At 47.3% G+C, this 15,942-nt stretch overlaps 1 protein-coding gene across 1 annotated transcript; it reads left to right on the forward strand.

Moving 5' to 3' along the window:
* Window positions 1-7,590: 7,590 nt before the first annotated feature.
* On the forward strand, window positions 7,591-11,634 carry LOC140471121 (keratin, type II cytoskeletal 8-like). Its single transcript, XM_072567008.1, has 9 exons — window positions 7,591-8,118; window positions 8,229-8,437; window positions 8,794-8,854; window positions 8,945-9,040; window positions 9,180-9,344; window positions 9,435-9,560; window positions 9,938-10,158; window positions 10,579-10,628; window positions 11,106-11,634. The coding sequence occupies exons 1-9, from the start codon at window positions 7,684-7,686 to the stop codon at window positions 11,252-11,254; spliced, it is 1,512 nt and encodes a 503-aa protein (XP_072423109.1). The 5' UTR covers window positions 7,591-7,683; the 3' UTR covers window positions 11,255-11,634.
* The last annotated feature ends 4,308 nt before the right edge of the window (window positions 11,635-15,942 follow it).

Genomic DNA, 15,942 nt, shown 5'->3' on the forward strand with positions numbered 1-15,942 from the left:
CTTTGCAAGATGATTGAGATTTATTTGTCCTGGTTCCATTTGATGCTGCCTACTTGGCTTCTAACACTTGAAGCAAGGGATAGCCTTTACCTGCAATGCAGGGGTGACTAGTGAGTGATTCTTCAGCTATGCCACTCACAGCACACTACTGCTCAAACCCAGGCTACTATGCATGAGCAACTCAGCTCACCAGCACATACAAGTACCTCAGCTCATTTGTACGCACCAACAGATTTGAAAGTGACTTCTAACCCCTGTCCTTGTATATTCTTGAAAGGAGAAACTGAAAAATACATCCGCTGTTGGGACATTATCCACATATATTTACCTATGTCTCAGCTCCCCGTTCATAACTGGATCCTCAACTTCTTGACACATAGACCGTAATCAGTAAAAATAGGCAACAACACCTCCTCTACCACAATCTTCAATACCAGTGCCCAGGAAGGCTATGTAGTCAGCCCCCTACTGTACTCTTTATACACTCACAAATCTGTGTCCAAATTTCACCCCAACTCCATTTCCAGGTTCGGCAACAACAACACCATTGTAGGTCGGATCTCAAACAACAACGAAAAGAGATTGCGTGCTTAGTGGCGTGGTGTAAAAACAACAACAATCTCTCCATCAATATCGGTAAAATGAAGGAGCTGGTCATTGACTTCAGGAAGGGGAGTGGAGGCCACGCCCCAGTCTGCATCAGTGGAGCTGAGATGGAGAGGGTCAACAGCATCAAGTCCCTGGGAGTGACGATCACCAACAATCTGTCCTGGTCCACCCATGTTGATGTGATGGGCAATAAAGCACAACAATGTCTCTACTCCCTCAGGAGGCTATGGAAATTCAGCATGTTCATAAGGACTCTTACCAATTTTTACAGATGTGCCATAGAAAGCATCCTATCCGGATGCATCGCAGCATTGTATGGCAACTGTTCTGCTCAGGACCATAAGAAAGAGAGTTGTGAACAAAGCCAGTCCATTGCACAAAGCAACCTTCTGATCTCTGTCTTTGCACCTTCTCTGCAGCTATAACACTGTATTCTGCACTATTGCATGGCAAGATCTGCCAGTACAGTTTGCAAAACAACACTTTTCACTATATCCCAGTACATGTAACAACAACAAATCAATTGATTTATTGTTGAGCAAAGTGAAGATTGGGGGTTTGTCAATGCCTTGCTATCTCTGGAACCAAAGGAGATCACAATCCAGTCTGCTTTGACTTGCCTGTCCACCACCCCTCCACCCACTTTGTGGTGTTGTTGTATGAAACAGCCTTGACCTCTTTTGACGTAACATTCTAGAATCCATATCCAGACAGCCATTGCACATGCATTCACTGTCCTTTCCTTTTATCTATACCTCTTCTTTATAAAAGAAATGCATCATGAAATTAAAAGTACAATCCATATGTACTTCACGGTTCTGATACATTGTCAAGACAGCTTGGATTGTGTGCTCAACTTTCTGGAATGGGACTTGTGGAACCCACAACATTCTAACTCAAAGACAAGAGTGTAACTCAATGGGCAATACGCATCCTTCAAACTGCTTCACAAAAGCAAATAACCAACAGCGACCTTTTGTTGTTTGTCAGACTGTTCTGTGTATAAATTGTCTGTCATATTTCCCCACATTATAATGGTGACCACATTTCAAATGTTGGCTGCAAAGTGCTTTAGCGCATCTTGAGGTGATGAAAGGCACAATAGAAATGCAAGTCTTTAATCCTTTTTTTTTCAGTTGTAACCTGATTACAACCAAAGCACCATATTGTCAGCGATCTTTGACTTAGAATTTTGAAACTTTTTTTTCCATCTCTTTGCATTCTTGGAATATCACCTAACTCCACCTCTCCCACAGCTCATCTTCTGCAGAAACCCTCACCTATGCCTTTCTTACTTAAAGCTTTGACTATTACAATATACTCCTGGCTAGTTTACCATCATTCACCTTAAAACTTAATCCCATCCAAAACTCAGAGTTAACATTCTGAGGAAAGGCTTGAGTTCTGAGGGAGGATCACTCGACCCGAAACGCTAACTCTGATTTCTCCCCACAGATGCTGTCAGACCTGCTGAGCTTTTCCAGAAATTTCTATTTTTGTCTCCTTTCTTAAATCCATGCACAGGATATGGGGTCACTGGCTGGGCCAGCATTTATTTCCCATTTCTAGTTGCCCATTGAGAAGGTGGGGATGAGCTGCCTTCTTGAACCACTACAGTCCATGTGTTGTGGGTAGACCCACAATGCTGTTCGGGAGGGAGTGCCAGGAGTTTGACCTAACTACACTAAAGGAACAGTGATATATTTCCAAGGCAAGTGGCTTGGAGGAAAACCTGCAGGGGGTAGTGTTCCCATGTATCTGTTGCCCTTGTCCTTCTGGATGGAAGTGGTCATGCGTTCGGAATGTGCTGTCTGAGGAGGTTTAGTGAGTTGCTGCAGTGTGTCTTGTAGATGGTACAAATTACTGCTACTGTGCGTAGGTTATTGGGGGGGGGGGGGGGGTGGAGTGGATGTGGTGTCAACTTGGAGCAATATTCATTGTCGGTACAGTGAGTCAATTGCGAGGATACCACTCCCTGTGTAAAGTTGCTGAACTGGTTTAGCTCCCTGAGGGCTATAGGATGATGAGTGATAACACTGCCTTGGTTACCAGTTTAAAATCACACAACACCAGATTATAGTCCAACAGGTTTATTTGGAATTACTAGCTTTTGGAGCGCTGCGCCTTCATCAGGTAGCTTAGTGGGGCAGGATCATAGGACACACAATTTAGCAGAAGATTATAGTATCATGCAACTGAAATGATATATTGAACAAACCTAGATTGCTGTTAAGTCTTTCATTTTTAGAATGCGTTGCAGGTTTTGATTCATGAATATGCAAATCCCAGAACTTCTTTCAAGGCACATTCTCGAGATAACTTAAGGTTTTATTTTAAAAAGCCCACACTTACCCACATGCACACCCTCTCACAGTCACGTATTCGGTCACACACACACACACACACTCTGTCTCCCTCACATGCACGCACACACACATATACACCTATGGGGTGAATTTGCATTTGCAGATTTGTATTTGCAGACACATTCTATTTTGCTCAAAAAGCACACAACCTGCAGGCAGTCAGTCCATGTAACATTTTATAAATTCCTACTTTGGAAATAGACAATAGACAATAGACAATAGGTGCAGGAGTAGGCCATTCAGCCCTTCGAGCCTGCACCACCATTCAATATGATCATGGCTAATCATTCCTAATCAGTATCCTGTTCCTGCCTTATCTCCATAACCCTTGATTCCACTATCTTTGAGAGCTCTATCCAACTCTTTCTTAAATGAATCCAGAGACTGGGCCCCCACTGCCCTCTGGGGCAGAGCATTCCACACAGCCACCACTCTCTGGGTGAAGAAGTTTCTCCTCATCTCTGTCCTAAATGGTCTACCCCGTATTTTTAAGCTGTGTCCTCTGGTTCGGCACTCCCCCATCAGCGGAAATATGTTTCCTGCTGCCAGAGTGTCCAATCCTTTCATAATCTTATATGTCTCAATCAGATCCCCTCTCAATTTTCTAAACTCAAGGGTATACAAACCCAGTCGCTTCAGTCTTTCAGTGTAAGGTAATCCTGCCATTCCAGGAATTGACCTCGTGAACCTATGCTGCACTCCCTCAATAGCCAGAATGTCTTTCCTCAAATTTGGAGACCAGAACTGCACACAGTACTCCAGGTGTGGTCTCACCAGGGCCCTGTACAGCTGCAGAAGCACCTCTTTGCTTCTATACTCAATTCCTCTTGTTATGAAGGCCAGCATGCTATTAGCCTTCTTCACTACCTGCTGTACCTGCATGCTTGCCTTCATTGACTGGTGTACAAGAACACCCAGATCTCTCTGTACTGCCCCTTTACCTAAATTGATTCCATTGTTATAGTAATCTACCTTTCTGTTCTTGCCACCAAAGTGGATAACCATACATTTATCCACATTAAACTGCATCTGCCATGCATCTGCCCACTCACCTAACTTGTCCAGGTCACCCTGTAATCTTCTAACATCCTCATCACATTTCACCCTGCCACCCAGCTTTGCATCATCAGCAAATTTGCTAATGTTATTGCTGATACCATCTTCTATACCATTAACATATATTGTAAAAAGCTGTGGTCCCAGCACGGATCCCTGCGGTACCCCACTGGTCACTGCCTGCCATTCCGAAATGGAGCCATTTATCACTACCCTTTGTTTCCTATCAGCCAAACAATTTTCAATCCAATCTAGTACTTTGCCCCCAATACCATGTGCCCTAATTTTACTCACTAACCTCCTGTGTGGGACTTTATCAAAAGCTTTCTGAAAGTCCAGGTACACTACATCTACTGGATCTCCCTCGTCCATCTTCAGAGTTACATCCTCAAAAAATTCCAGAAGATTAGTCAAGCATGATTTCCCCTTCATAAATCCATGCTGACTCTGTCCTATCCTGTTACTATTATCCAGATGTGCCATAATTTCATCCTTTATAATAGACTCCAGCATCTTTCCCACCACTGAGATCAGACTAACTGGTCTATAATTTCCTGCTTTCTCTCTCCCACCTTTCTTAAAAAGTGGTACATTAACCACCCTCCAATCCTCAGGAACCGACCCTGAATCTGACCCTGAAATAGAACCAATCTGACTCAAGATTGGGATACAGACAGACTCTAACCTCACACCTTCAATGCATTGTCTGAGCTGAGACGTCACTTTTTTTTAATAAAACTTTAAGTTATCTCGGAAATATGACTTGAAAGAAGTTCTGGGATTTACATATTAATGAAAGGAAACCTGCAACCCATTCTAAACGATGAAAGACTTAACAGCAATCCAGGTTTGTTCAATATATCATTTCAGTTGCATGATGCTATGATCTTGTGCTATCAATTCTGTGTCTTATGATCCTGCTCCACTAGCTACCTGACGAAGGGACAGCGATCTGACAGTTGGTATTTTCAAATAAATCTGTTGGTCTATAACCTGGCATTGTGTGATTTTTAACTTTGTACACTCCAGTCCAGCACCGGCATCTCCACATCTGGTGCAAGACAGGTGCAAGAAAAAAACCCAGAAATTACTGTCAAGGAGAGCTGAAGCAGGGCATGTGACTTGGCGACCTTTAGATCCAGAGAGCCCAGAAAGTCAAATATATACCTAATTTAAATATGGACCAGCAAACTCCTCTCTTTGCTTCACTGTGGACAATAGAATCATTGAAAACCAATGGGTTTTAGATGGGCATTTGGATGGGTATATGAATAGGAAGGGCTTGGAGGGATATGGGCTGGGTGCTGGCAGGTGGGACTAGATTGGGTTGGGATATCTGGTCGGCATGGACGGGTTGGACCGAAGGGTCTGTTTCCATGCTGTACATCTCAATGACTCTATAAGTCGAGCAGTATCCTCAGACCCTTCCTCAGGACTGGCTTATAAACATGTGCACTGTTTTCCCAGCATGGATGCTGCCAGACCTGCTGAATTTTCCCAGCAGTATCTGGGAAAGCAGTCCATCAACAGGACTGATAGGGATGCACAGCAGTGCTTTGATTCCTGTCTCAGGCGACTGTCTATATGGAGTTTGCACATTCTCCCCATGGCTGGGTGGGTTTCCTCTGTGTGCCCTGGTTCCCTCCCACAGTTACAAAGATGTGCAGGTCAGGGTGGATTGGCCGTGTTAAATTGTCCCATAGTGCCCAGGGGTATGCAGGTTAGGGTGGATTGGCCATGCTAAATTGTCCCGTAGTGCCCAGGGGGTGTGCAGGTTAGGGTGGATTGGCCATGCTAAATTGTCCCATAGTGCCCAGGGATGTGCAGGTTAGGGTGGATTGACCATGCTAAATTGTCCCATAGTGTCCAGGGATGTGCAGGTTAGGGTGGAGTGGCCATGCTAAATTGTCCCATAGTGCCCAGGGGGTGTGCAGGTTAGGGTGGTTTGGCCATGCTAAATTGTCCCATAGTGTCCAGGGATGTGCAGGTTTGGCCATGCTAAATTGTCCCATAGTGTCCAGGGATGTGCAGGTTTGGCCATGCTAAATTGTCCCATAGTGTCCAGGCACAGAGTTGTAGAGATGTACAGCACGGAAACAGACCCTTTGGTCCAACTCGTCCATGCCAACCATGTATCTCAACCCAATAAAGTGCGACCTGCTAGCACCTGGCCCATATCCCTCCAAACCCTTCCTATTCATATACCCATCCAGATACCTTTTAAATGCTGTAATTGTATCAGCCTCCACCACTTCCTCTGGCAGCTCATTCCATACACGCACCACCCTCTGTGTGAAAAAGTTGCCCCTTCTGTCCCTTTCAAATCTTTCCCCTTCTCACCTTCAATCTATACCCTCGAATTCTGGACTCCCCCGCCCCGGGGAAAAGACTTTAACTAGTCACCCTATCCATGCCCCTTCATGATTTTATGAACTGGTTGTGTGGGACAGGGAGGATGGGGTGGCCCTGGGTGCGATGCGCTGCGGAGGGTCGGGGCGGGGCGGATGGGCCGAACGGCCTGTTCTCACATCGTAGGGGGTTGTGCAGACCAAAGGCTGAAACAAATTGGCCTCCGGTGATTCCACAGTTTGCGAGGGAAGCACAATTTTGACATTTGGAGTTCTCAAACTGCCCGTGTTCGTGACGATGTCAATTTCAGTGCAAAACATCAGACTCAAGTCAATCTCAAAGATCCCGAAACCCTGCTGCAGCTTCTTCACAATCTCCCTCCCCACACCACCTCCCCTCCCCCCCCCCCACCTCCCCCAACCCCACCCCAAACCCCTTCGTCTTCTTTTCGAGGAAGTCAGCAGGACCCATGACACACACTCCAGAGTCCGCACCAACCCGAGGGAAGTTGGGGATCGAGACGTCTGTCATTTCCAGTCACACACCTACGCTGCCCTGTTTGAAATGCTTCCTTTACATAAAAGAGAATCAGGAACCAGTGTCCCTTGGCCGAAAGCAAAATTTTAAAAAAAGAATCTGGAAATCACGGCGGGGTCTGGCAGCACTCATGGGAAAGAGCACAAGCAAACCTGAAAGTCAAAGCAAATGGGAACAACGGACGGTGCAGATCAGAAATCGCCGAGAAACTCAAGGGAGAAAGCAGGGGTCACCTTTCGGGTGCAAGGGACCCTTCTTCAGAACTAGAGGCGAAACATGAAACGCTGTTTTCTCGCCACCAGAGGCAGCCTGTCTCCAAACCACAAACACGATTCTCATCAGAGAATAGAGTCAGAAGTTTGGACAAGGTTGCTGACACTGAAATGGTTATTGCAAATCACACGGACGTAAAGACAACTCCCTGAGCGCTCAACAAGCCGGTGAGGCTGACCCCCAACTGGCCAAGGAAGCAAAGAAACAGCGGTTGGCTGCCCGCCAGCGGACCCGTTCCCCCTCCCCCCTTCCCAGCCCCGGGGGCACAGGGTGGCAGCTTGTTCCTTCCCTCTGTCGGCTGCTCCATTGTGGGCGGCTCCTTGTCAGCTGCCAGTCCCTTGGCCAGCCCCCTGACACATCCACTGGGATATAAAAGCAGCCGAGTCAGCCCTCAGCTCCACCGAGCCGTTCAGTTTTGGAGTGTGCTCTCTCTCTCTCTCTCTCTCTCTGAGTGTGGGTCTCTGTTTCTGTCCACCCCCTGAACAACCTCGAAATGACATCGCACACCATCATCACCACCAGCAGCAGCTCCAGCAGGAAGAGCGGAGGGATAGGAACTAGAGGGAGCATGTATGGATCCGGGATTTCCTCCAACCTCAATCGGTTGGGAAGCGGAGGGATTTCTCAATCATCCAGGCGGGCCCAAAGTGTTGTCCTGGGACCAACACAGAGGATCTCAGCCTCCAGGTTCTCCACTGGCTCTCGGATGTCCGGCATCGGCAGCAGCAGAATAAGTGGAATGGGAGTGGGCCTCGGGGGCAGGATGGGCCTCGGGGGAATGAGTTCCCAGGGGCTGATCCAGAGAACCGCTGCCCTGGACCTGAACGCGCCTTTACCCCAAATCGACACCAGCCAGAACGTTATCCGCTTGCAGGAGAGCCAGCAGCTCCAGGGACTCAACGACCAATTCGTTGATTTCCTTCACAAGGTAATGCTCAGTGGGGTCCAGGCAGAGTCGGGGGGGGGGGGGGTCTCTAAACTGGGTTCTCTGTGTCTTTCCTCTCATGTCTTAACTGTCTCTCCATCTCACCCCGCCAGGTTCGGCACTTGGAACAGGTCAATACTCAGCTGAGTATCAAACTGAAACTTCTGCAGGATCAAGGCGAATACAAATCCAACATCGAGAACATGTTCCAGTCCTACATTGATAATCTGAGGAACCAACTGGATACACTTCGGAAGGAGAAGGAGAGGTTCGATGCTGAACTGCTCCAAATGCAAGGTCTGGTCGAGGACTACAAGAGCAGGTCAGTGAGCTGCTGCCGAACTTGGTCCCGTCTCGGGTCGGAGGCGGTTTCCTGTCGGAACGAAACCAAATCCCAGCTGCAGAATGAGATCACTTTGACAAACGGCCACAATGTGATCTGAGGGAACGGGCCGTAGCGTTGCTCTGTTGACGCCACTGAACTGTGCACGGCCGGGCTGTTTCTCGTCTGGGAAACCCCGGCAGCGGGACTGATCCAGCTCAGAAGGTGGTTTGACAGGGACTAGTTGGTGGCGGGAGGGGGAGGCGAAGAATAGCGGAGACAGAGACAAACAGGGACTGGTAGAGGGACGGGCCAGAAAGACATGAGCCTCGGTAAAACAATCTCTTTCATTCCAGATACGAAGATGAAATCAACAAACGCACAGAAATGGAGAATGAGTTTGTCCTGGTCAAGAAGGTGAATGTTACAAAGCCACACGCTACAGTTCTCCGCCTGCGGGCACCTTTGGTCACTTTTATCAAAGTATTTTCTCCCTGTGCTCTTTAGGATGTCGATGACTCGTACATGAGCAAGGTGGAGCTGGAAGCGAAACTGGAAGCCCTGACCGATGAAATTGAATTCCTGCGGACTATCTATGAGGAGGTAAATATGCGCCTTGCCCCACCACCTCTCCTTGTCCCAATCTTTTGTCCATTCAAGTCTCATGCAATGTATCCCGAATGGTTTCCAATCACCTTCCAATCTTTCTCCCCCTCCCCCCACCCCCCCCGGCCGTCTGTAGGAACTCCGGGAGCTCCAGGCCCAGATTCAGAATACATGTGTCAACGTGCAATTGGAGGGTGGTCCGAGGCTCAATGTGCAGGAGCTCTTGGACATCGCCAGGAAACAGTATGAAGCTTGTGCCCAGCAAAGCCGCGAAGATGCGGAAGTTTGGAAACGGACCAAGGTGACGGTTCCTATTTCTTTGGCCCATTTTTCCGACTCGGGCAGGAAGCGTGAACTGTGGGACTAACTCGTTGGCAATATCTGTTTGCAGATGCAGGAACTGTCCATGGCGGCTGGACAAGGTGGCGATGATATCAATGCACTGAAGGTCGAGATAAAGCAGACAACAGATCAGATCCGGAGAATGAATGCAGACATTGATAACCTGAAAAAAGAGGTACGCACAAGTCTAAAATCAAACTGAACACTGGAAAACACTTTTAAACACCTCTCTCTCTCTCTCTCTCACTGTCTGTCTCTCCGTCTTTTCTGTCTTCTCTCCCTGTCTCACACGATCCAAAAAGCAATAATTCTTTCCGAAGCGATTGAAGGGTCGGCTGAATGCGCTCCATTTCTAAGCGCCTGGAGGTTTCACTGTTGTCTTTCCCGATTGGGAATGTGTTGCTGGTCAGTCTGCAATCCGCACCGTCCCACTTTTCCCAAATCAGGGGGAGGAGGGCGAGCCTTTTTTTCCCCCAAAGTCTCGCTCGGAGCACCTGGGGCTGAGCCTCAAACACTGAAGGAACTGACCAAATGAATCTTGATGTTCCTCAGCGTGTGAGACTGGAGGAAGGAATCCGGGAAGCGGAGGACCGCGGTGAGATGTCTCTGAAAGATTGTAAGCTTCGGATTTCGGAACTGGAAGAAGCCATTCTCAAAGCTCAGCATGAGCTTTCCGCACAATGCAAGGAATACGAACGGCTGATGTCCATTAAGCTTGCATTGGACATTGAAATTGGCACCTACATGAAACTACTGGAGACAGAAGAGTCGAGGTAGGATAAGGGGTAGTTGCTCATCGCAGCCATCACATTGAGTCCTGTGCAGGCAAATTCCAGTCTGCACTTGCAGTTGACGGGTAGCTCTGATCCCTGAGAATGGAATGGGATGGAATGCAGGCAGTGTGAATGTGAAGGTGGTTCTACAATCAGTGACTGACCTCCAGGTCTCACTGAAAGGTCAGGACCCCCACTCCTCACCCTCCAATAGCTTGCTGGCACCTACTACCCGTGGCAACAGTAACGACTGGGCACTTTGCCCGAGGGCAAGGAGCCTGACTGTGCCCATTCAGAAGTGTAGCCCAGGAGATGTCAGTGTCCCTGGGAGAGGGAGATACCTGAGGAAACAGAGGGAGGTCTGACTGTGATTTCCTGTCATTGTCCACTATAATCTGAGACTGTTTCCTTTCTCAACAGGATGGCATGTGGGGTAAAAACCCTCAACATCCAGCAAGTACAGAGTCAAGGTAAGAGAATGTCTGTTCTGAGTGAAGGTCGATGCTTTTTTCTCCTCAGTATCTGCCCAGCTCCATTCCAATCAGCCATCATCACTCCCCACCTCACAAATCTGATGCTTTAACCATTTGACTTTGCAAAATGGTGCCAAATCTCCACCCTTTGCCATCCTATTTAACATCCCTGATTTACATCAGCACACCAGCTTTCAATGTTTACAACTTGCTTCCATCACTCCTCCCTTCTCTCTCCCTTCCCTGTCTCCTTCTCCACAAACTAGATTTTCTGCCACCTTTTTCTCATCATCCTGGTAGATTTCAAGGTGGAAATTGTTTCTTTGATTAAGCTCCTGCAAAACATCTTGGGCTATCGTACTTCGCTAAGGATACGCTGGGAATTGTAGTCATCTTTCATGTTGCAATTGTTCTTTTAAATTGCAACACCCAGATAATACGACAAGTTTATTTTTACTCTGCCCCCTTTTCCAGGCGGTATGCAGCAAGGTATGGGCTTGGGAAGTGGATCATCTGCCTTTCAGACCTCGCTGAATTTAGGTGTGAGTAACAGGTCGATGTCGAGTGGACAAAGTTCCTATCAAGTGACGAGCACAGGACTGAGTCAACAAGGGTTCATTTAAAACCAACAGTCTCTCGAAGCAGTTCATTGTCAGAGGTTATACATCCCCTAAGTACTGCATTTAGTGCAGTGGTTCACATGTTTGGATTCACTTCATGTCTGCTGTTCAGAACATCTTAGTTAATCTGTTCACATTTCATCATTTTTTTGACATGAAGTTAACACTGACATCTTAACCAGTGCACCAAAGAAAGGAAACTTTGTAAAGGTTTGGGTTTGTGGGAAAAGCAGTCAAGTAACTAAAAAGGCTATCTTTGTTGGTATCTTTAAAATGGGGAACTAAAGCCAGGCTTTCGCTGTTGAACTCTGTTTCGATATTATGTACAACATTGTATTGGGGATTTACTTTTCCTGTCTTACTTAATAAACGTCTAATCTGCACATCTGGATTGCTTTTTGAACAGCACATTATTAAGTTCACAAAAAGAACAATTTTCATCCTTAGTTGTGAAATTCAAGAACTATCCATTCCTATACCATGAACTTTCAAGAAATATTACGATATTTAGAAAGACGACACTGTATTTTGTACATCGACTGACAGCACAAATACATCATCACTGAAACTATTCAGTACAACATCACTGAAACCATTGTTATGGAGCAGACCCGCTCCCCTCAAAATATTTTAAGAAGGTTGCCGAGACTCGAACTTGCTCTTATTATAACGAGGTGAATGTAAAACATCTGTTCCAGATGCAATACGAATTGTCAAACGACTTAATGTTAAGCTGTAGTTACAATACAATCAAAGAAAGACAAACTTAGAATGACTTAAATTGATTGATAAACTTAATAGGTTAATAGGTACAGTAATGATTACTAATTAACTGTTCAGGTATAGCAACATCCCACAACCAGCACTCCCTGGCAAAAAGAAAAAATCAGACACTGATTCACACAGGCACTTCTGCACCACAGGAGGAAGAGAAACATTAATGGGAAATTCAGAGAGAGTAGCAGCCAGGAGACATTCACTGAAGCTTCCAACTATGTACAGAACCCAATAGGCTCCGATATTACTGAAAAAAAATGGAAACCCCAGATATCTGGACCTGTGAGATCTGGACACACTTATTCAGGCTTTTCTTCAGAAAGAAAAATACCTCCCGAACTGATTACTCAAGTGATCTTCAATAGTCACCTCGAGACCTCTGCCTTGCAACCTCTCCAAAATGAAACAGAACAAGGTAAATTCTTAAAATGACCACGCGGTGCACAATCACTGAAACCACTCAGTACACACTCACTGGCACCATTTAGTACACACTCACTGATACCACAGTACACATTCACTGACACCACTCTGTACACACTCACAGACACCGCTCAGTACACACTCACTGACACCATTCAGTACACACTCACTGACAACACGCAGTACACAATCACCAACACCACACAGTACACACTCACTGACACCGCTCAGTGCACACTCACTGGCGCCACTCTGGACACACTCACTGACACCACTCAGTACACACTCACTGAAACCATTCAGTACACACTCACTGACAACACGCAGTCCACAATCACTGACACCACTCAGTACACACTGACTGACACCACTCAGTACACACTGACTGACACCGCGCAGTACACACTCACTGACACCACTCAGTACACACGCACTGACACCACGCACTCCACAATCACTGACACCACTCTGTACACACTGACTGACACCACTCAGTCCACAATCACTGACACCATTCAGTACACACTCACTGATACCACGGAGTACACAATCACAGACACCACCCAGTACACACTCACTGACACCACGCAGTACACAATCACCAACACCACACAATACACACTCACTGACACCGCTCAGTGCACACTCACAGACACTACTCAGTACACACTCACTGGCACCACTCTGTACACACTCACTGACACCACTCAGTACACACTCACTGACAACATTCAGTACACACTCACTGACACCACTCAGTACACACTCACTGACACCACTCAGTACACACTCACTGATACCATGGAGTACACAATCACTGACACCACTCAGCACACACTAACTGGCACCACTCTGTACACACTCACTGGCACCACTCTGTACACACTCACTGACACCACTCAGTACACACGCACTGACACCAATCAGTACACATTCACTGGCACCATGCAGTACACACTCACTGATACCATGGAGTACACAATCACTGACACCACTCAGTACACACTCACTGACACCACTCAGTACACACTCACTGATACCATGGAGTACACAATCACTGACACCACTCAGTACACACTCACTGACACCACTCAGTACACACTCACTGACACCATTCAGTACACACTCACTGACAACACGCAGTACACAATCACCAACACCACACAGTACACACTCACTGACACCGCTCAGTGCACACTCACTGGCACCACTCTGGACACACTCACTGACACCACTCAGTACACACGCACTGACACCACTTAGTACACAATCACTGACACCACTCAGTACACACTCACTGACACCATTCAGTACACACTCACTGACAACACGCAGTACACAATCACCAACACCACACAGTACACACTCACTGACACCGCTCAGTGCACACTCACTGGCACCACTCTGGACACACTCACTGACACCACTCAGTACACACGCACTGACACCACTTAGTACACAATCACTGACACCACTCAGTACACAGTCACTGACACAATTCAGTACACACTCACTGACATCACGCAGTCCACAATCACTGACACCACTCAGTACACACTGACTGACACCACTCAGTACACACTGACTGACACCGCGCAGTTCACACTCACTGACACCACTCAGTACACACGCACTGACACCACGCGCTCCACAATCACTGACACCACTCTGTACCCACTGACTGACACCACTCAGTCCACAATCACTGACACCATTCAGTACACACTCACTGATACCACGCAGTACACAATCACCAACACCACACAATACACACTCACTGACACCGCTCAGTGCACACTCACAGACACTACTCAGTACACACTCACTGGCACCACTCTGTACACACTCACTGACACCACTCAGTACACACGCACTGACACCACTTAGTACACAATCACTGACACCACTCAGTCCACAGTCACTGACATGATTCAGTACACACTCACTGACACCACGCAGTACACACTCACTGACACCACTCAGTACACACTGACTGACACCACTCAGTCCACAATCACTGACACCATTCAGTACACACTCACTGATACCACGGAGTACACAATCACAGACACCACCCAGTACACACTCACTGACACCACGCAGTACACAATCACCAACACCACACAATACACACTCACTGACACCGCTCAGTGCACACTCACAGACACTACTCAGTACACACTCACTGGCACAACTCTGTACACACTCACTGACACCACACAGTACACACGCACTGACACGATTCAGTAGACACTCACTGACACCACGCAGTACACACTCACTGACACTACTCAGTACACACTGACTGACACCACTCAGTACACACTCACTGACACCGCTCAGTACACACTCACTGACATCACTCAGTACACACTCACTGATACCACTCAGTCCACAATCACTGACACCATTCAGTACAAACTCACTGACACCACTCAGTACACACTCACTGATACCATGGAGTAGACAATCACTGATACCACTCAGTACACACTCACTGACACCACTCAGTACACACTCACTGACACAACGCAGTACACACTCACTGACACCATTCAGTACACACTCACTGACAACACTCAGTACACGCTCACTGACACAACGCAGTACACAATCACCAACACCACTCAGTACACACTCACTGACACCGCTCAGTGCACACTCACTGGCACCACTCTGGACACACTCACTGACACCACTCAGTACACACGCATTGACACCACTTAGTACACAATCACTGACACTACTCAGTACACACTCACTGGCACCACTCTGGACACACTCACTGACACCACTCAGTACACACGCATTGACACCACTTAGTACACAATCACTGACACCACTCAGTACACAGTCACTGACACAATTCAGTACACACTCACTGACATCATGCAGTCCACAATCACTGACACCACTCAGTACACACTCACTGACACCACGCAGTCCACAATCACTGACACCACTCAGTACACACGCATTGACACCACTTAGTACACAATCACTGACACCGCTCAGTACGCACTCACTGGCACCCTCCAGTACACACTCACTGACATCACTCAGTTCACAATCACTGACACCATTCAGTATACACTGACTGACACCACTCAGTACACACTCACTGACACCGCTCAGTACACACTCACTGACACCACACAGTACACACTCACTGACACAGCTCAGTACACACTCACTGACACAGCTCAGTACACACTCACTGACACTACTCAGTACACACTCACTGGCACCACTCAGTGCACACTCACTGACACAGCTCAGTACACACTCACTGACACTACTCAGTACACACACACTGGCACCACTCAGTGCACACTCACTGACACCACTCAGTTCACACTGACTGACACCACGCAGTACACGCTCACTGATACCACGGAGTACACAATCACTGACACTACTCAGTACACAATCACTGACACCACCCAGTACACACTCACTGACACCACGCAGTACACACTGACTGACACCAT

Source organism: Chiloscyllium punctatum, chromosome X (genome assembly GCF_047496795.1).
Source record: "Chiloscyllium punctatum isolate Juve2018m chromosome X, sChiPun1.3, whole genome shotgun sequence".
Classification (NCBI taxonomy): Eukaryota; Metazoa; Chordata; class Chondrichthyes; order Orectolobiformes; family Hemiscylliidae; genus Chiloscyllium; species Chiloscyllium punctatum.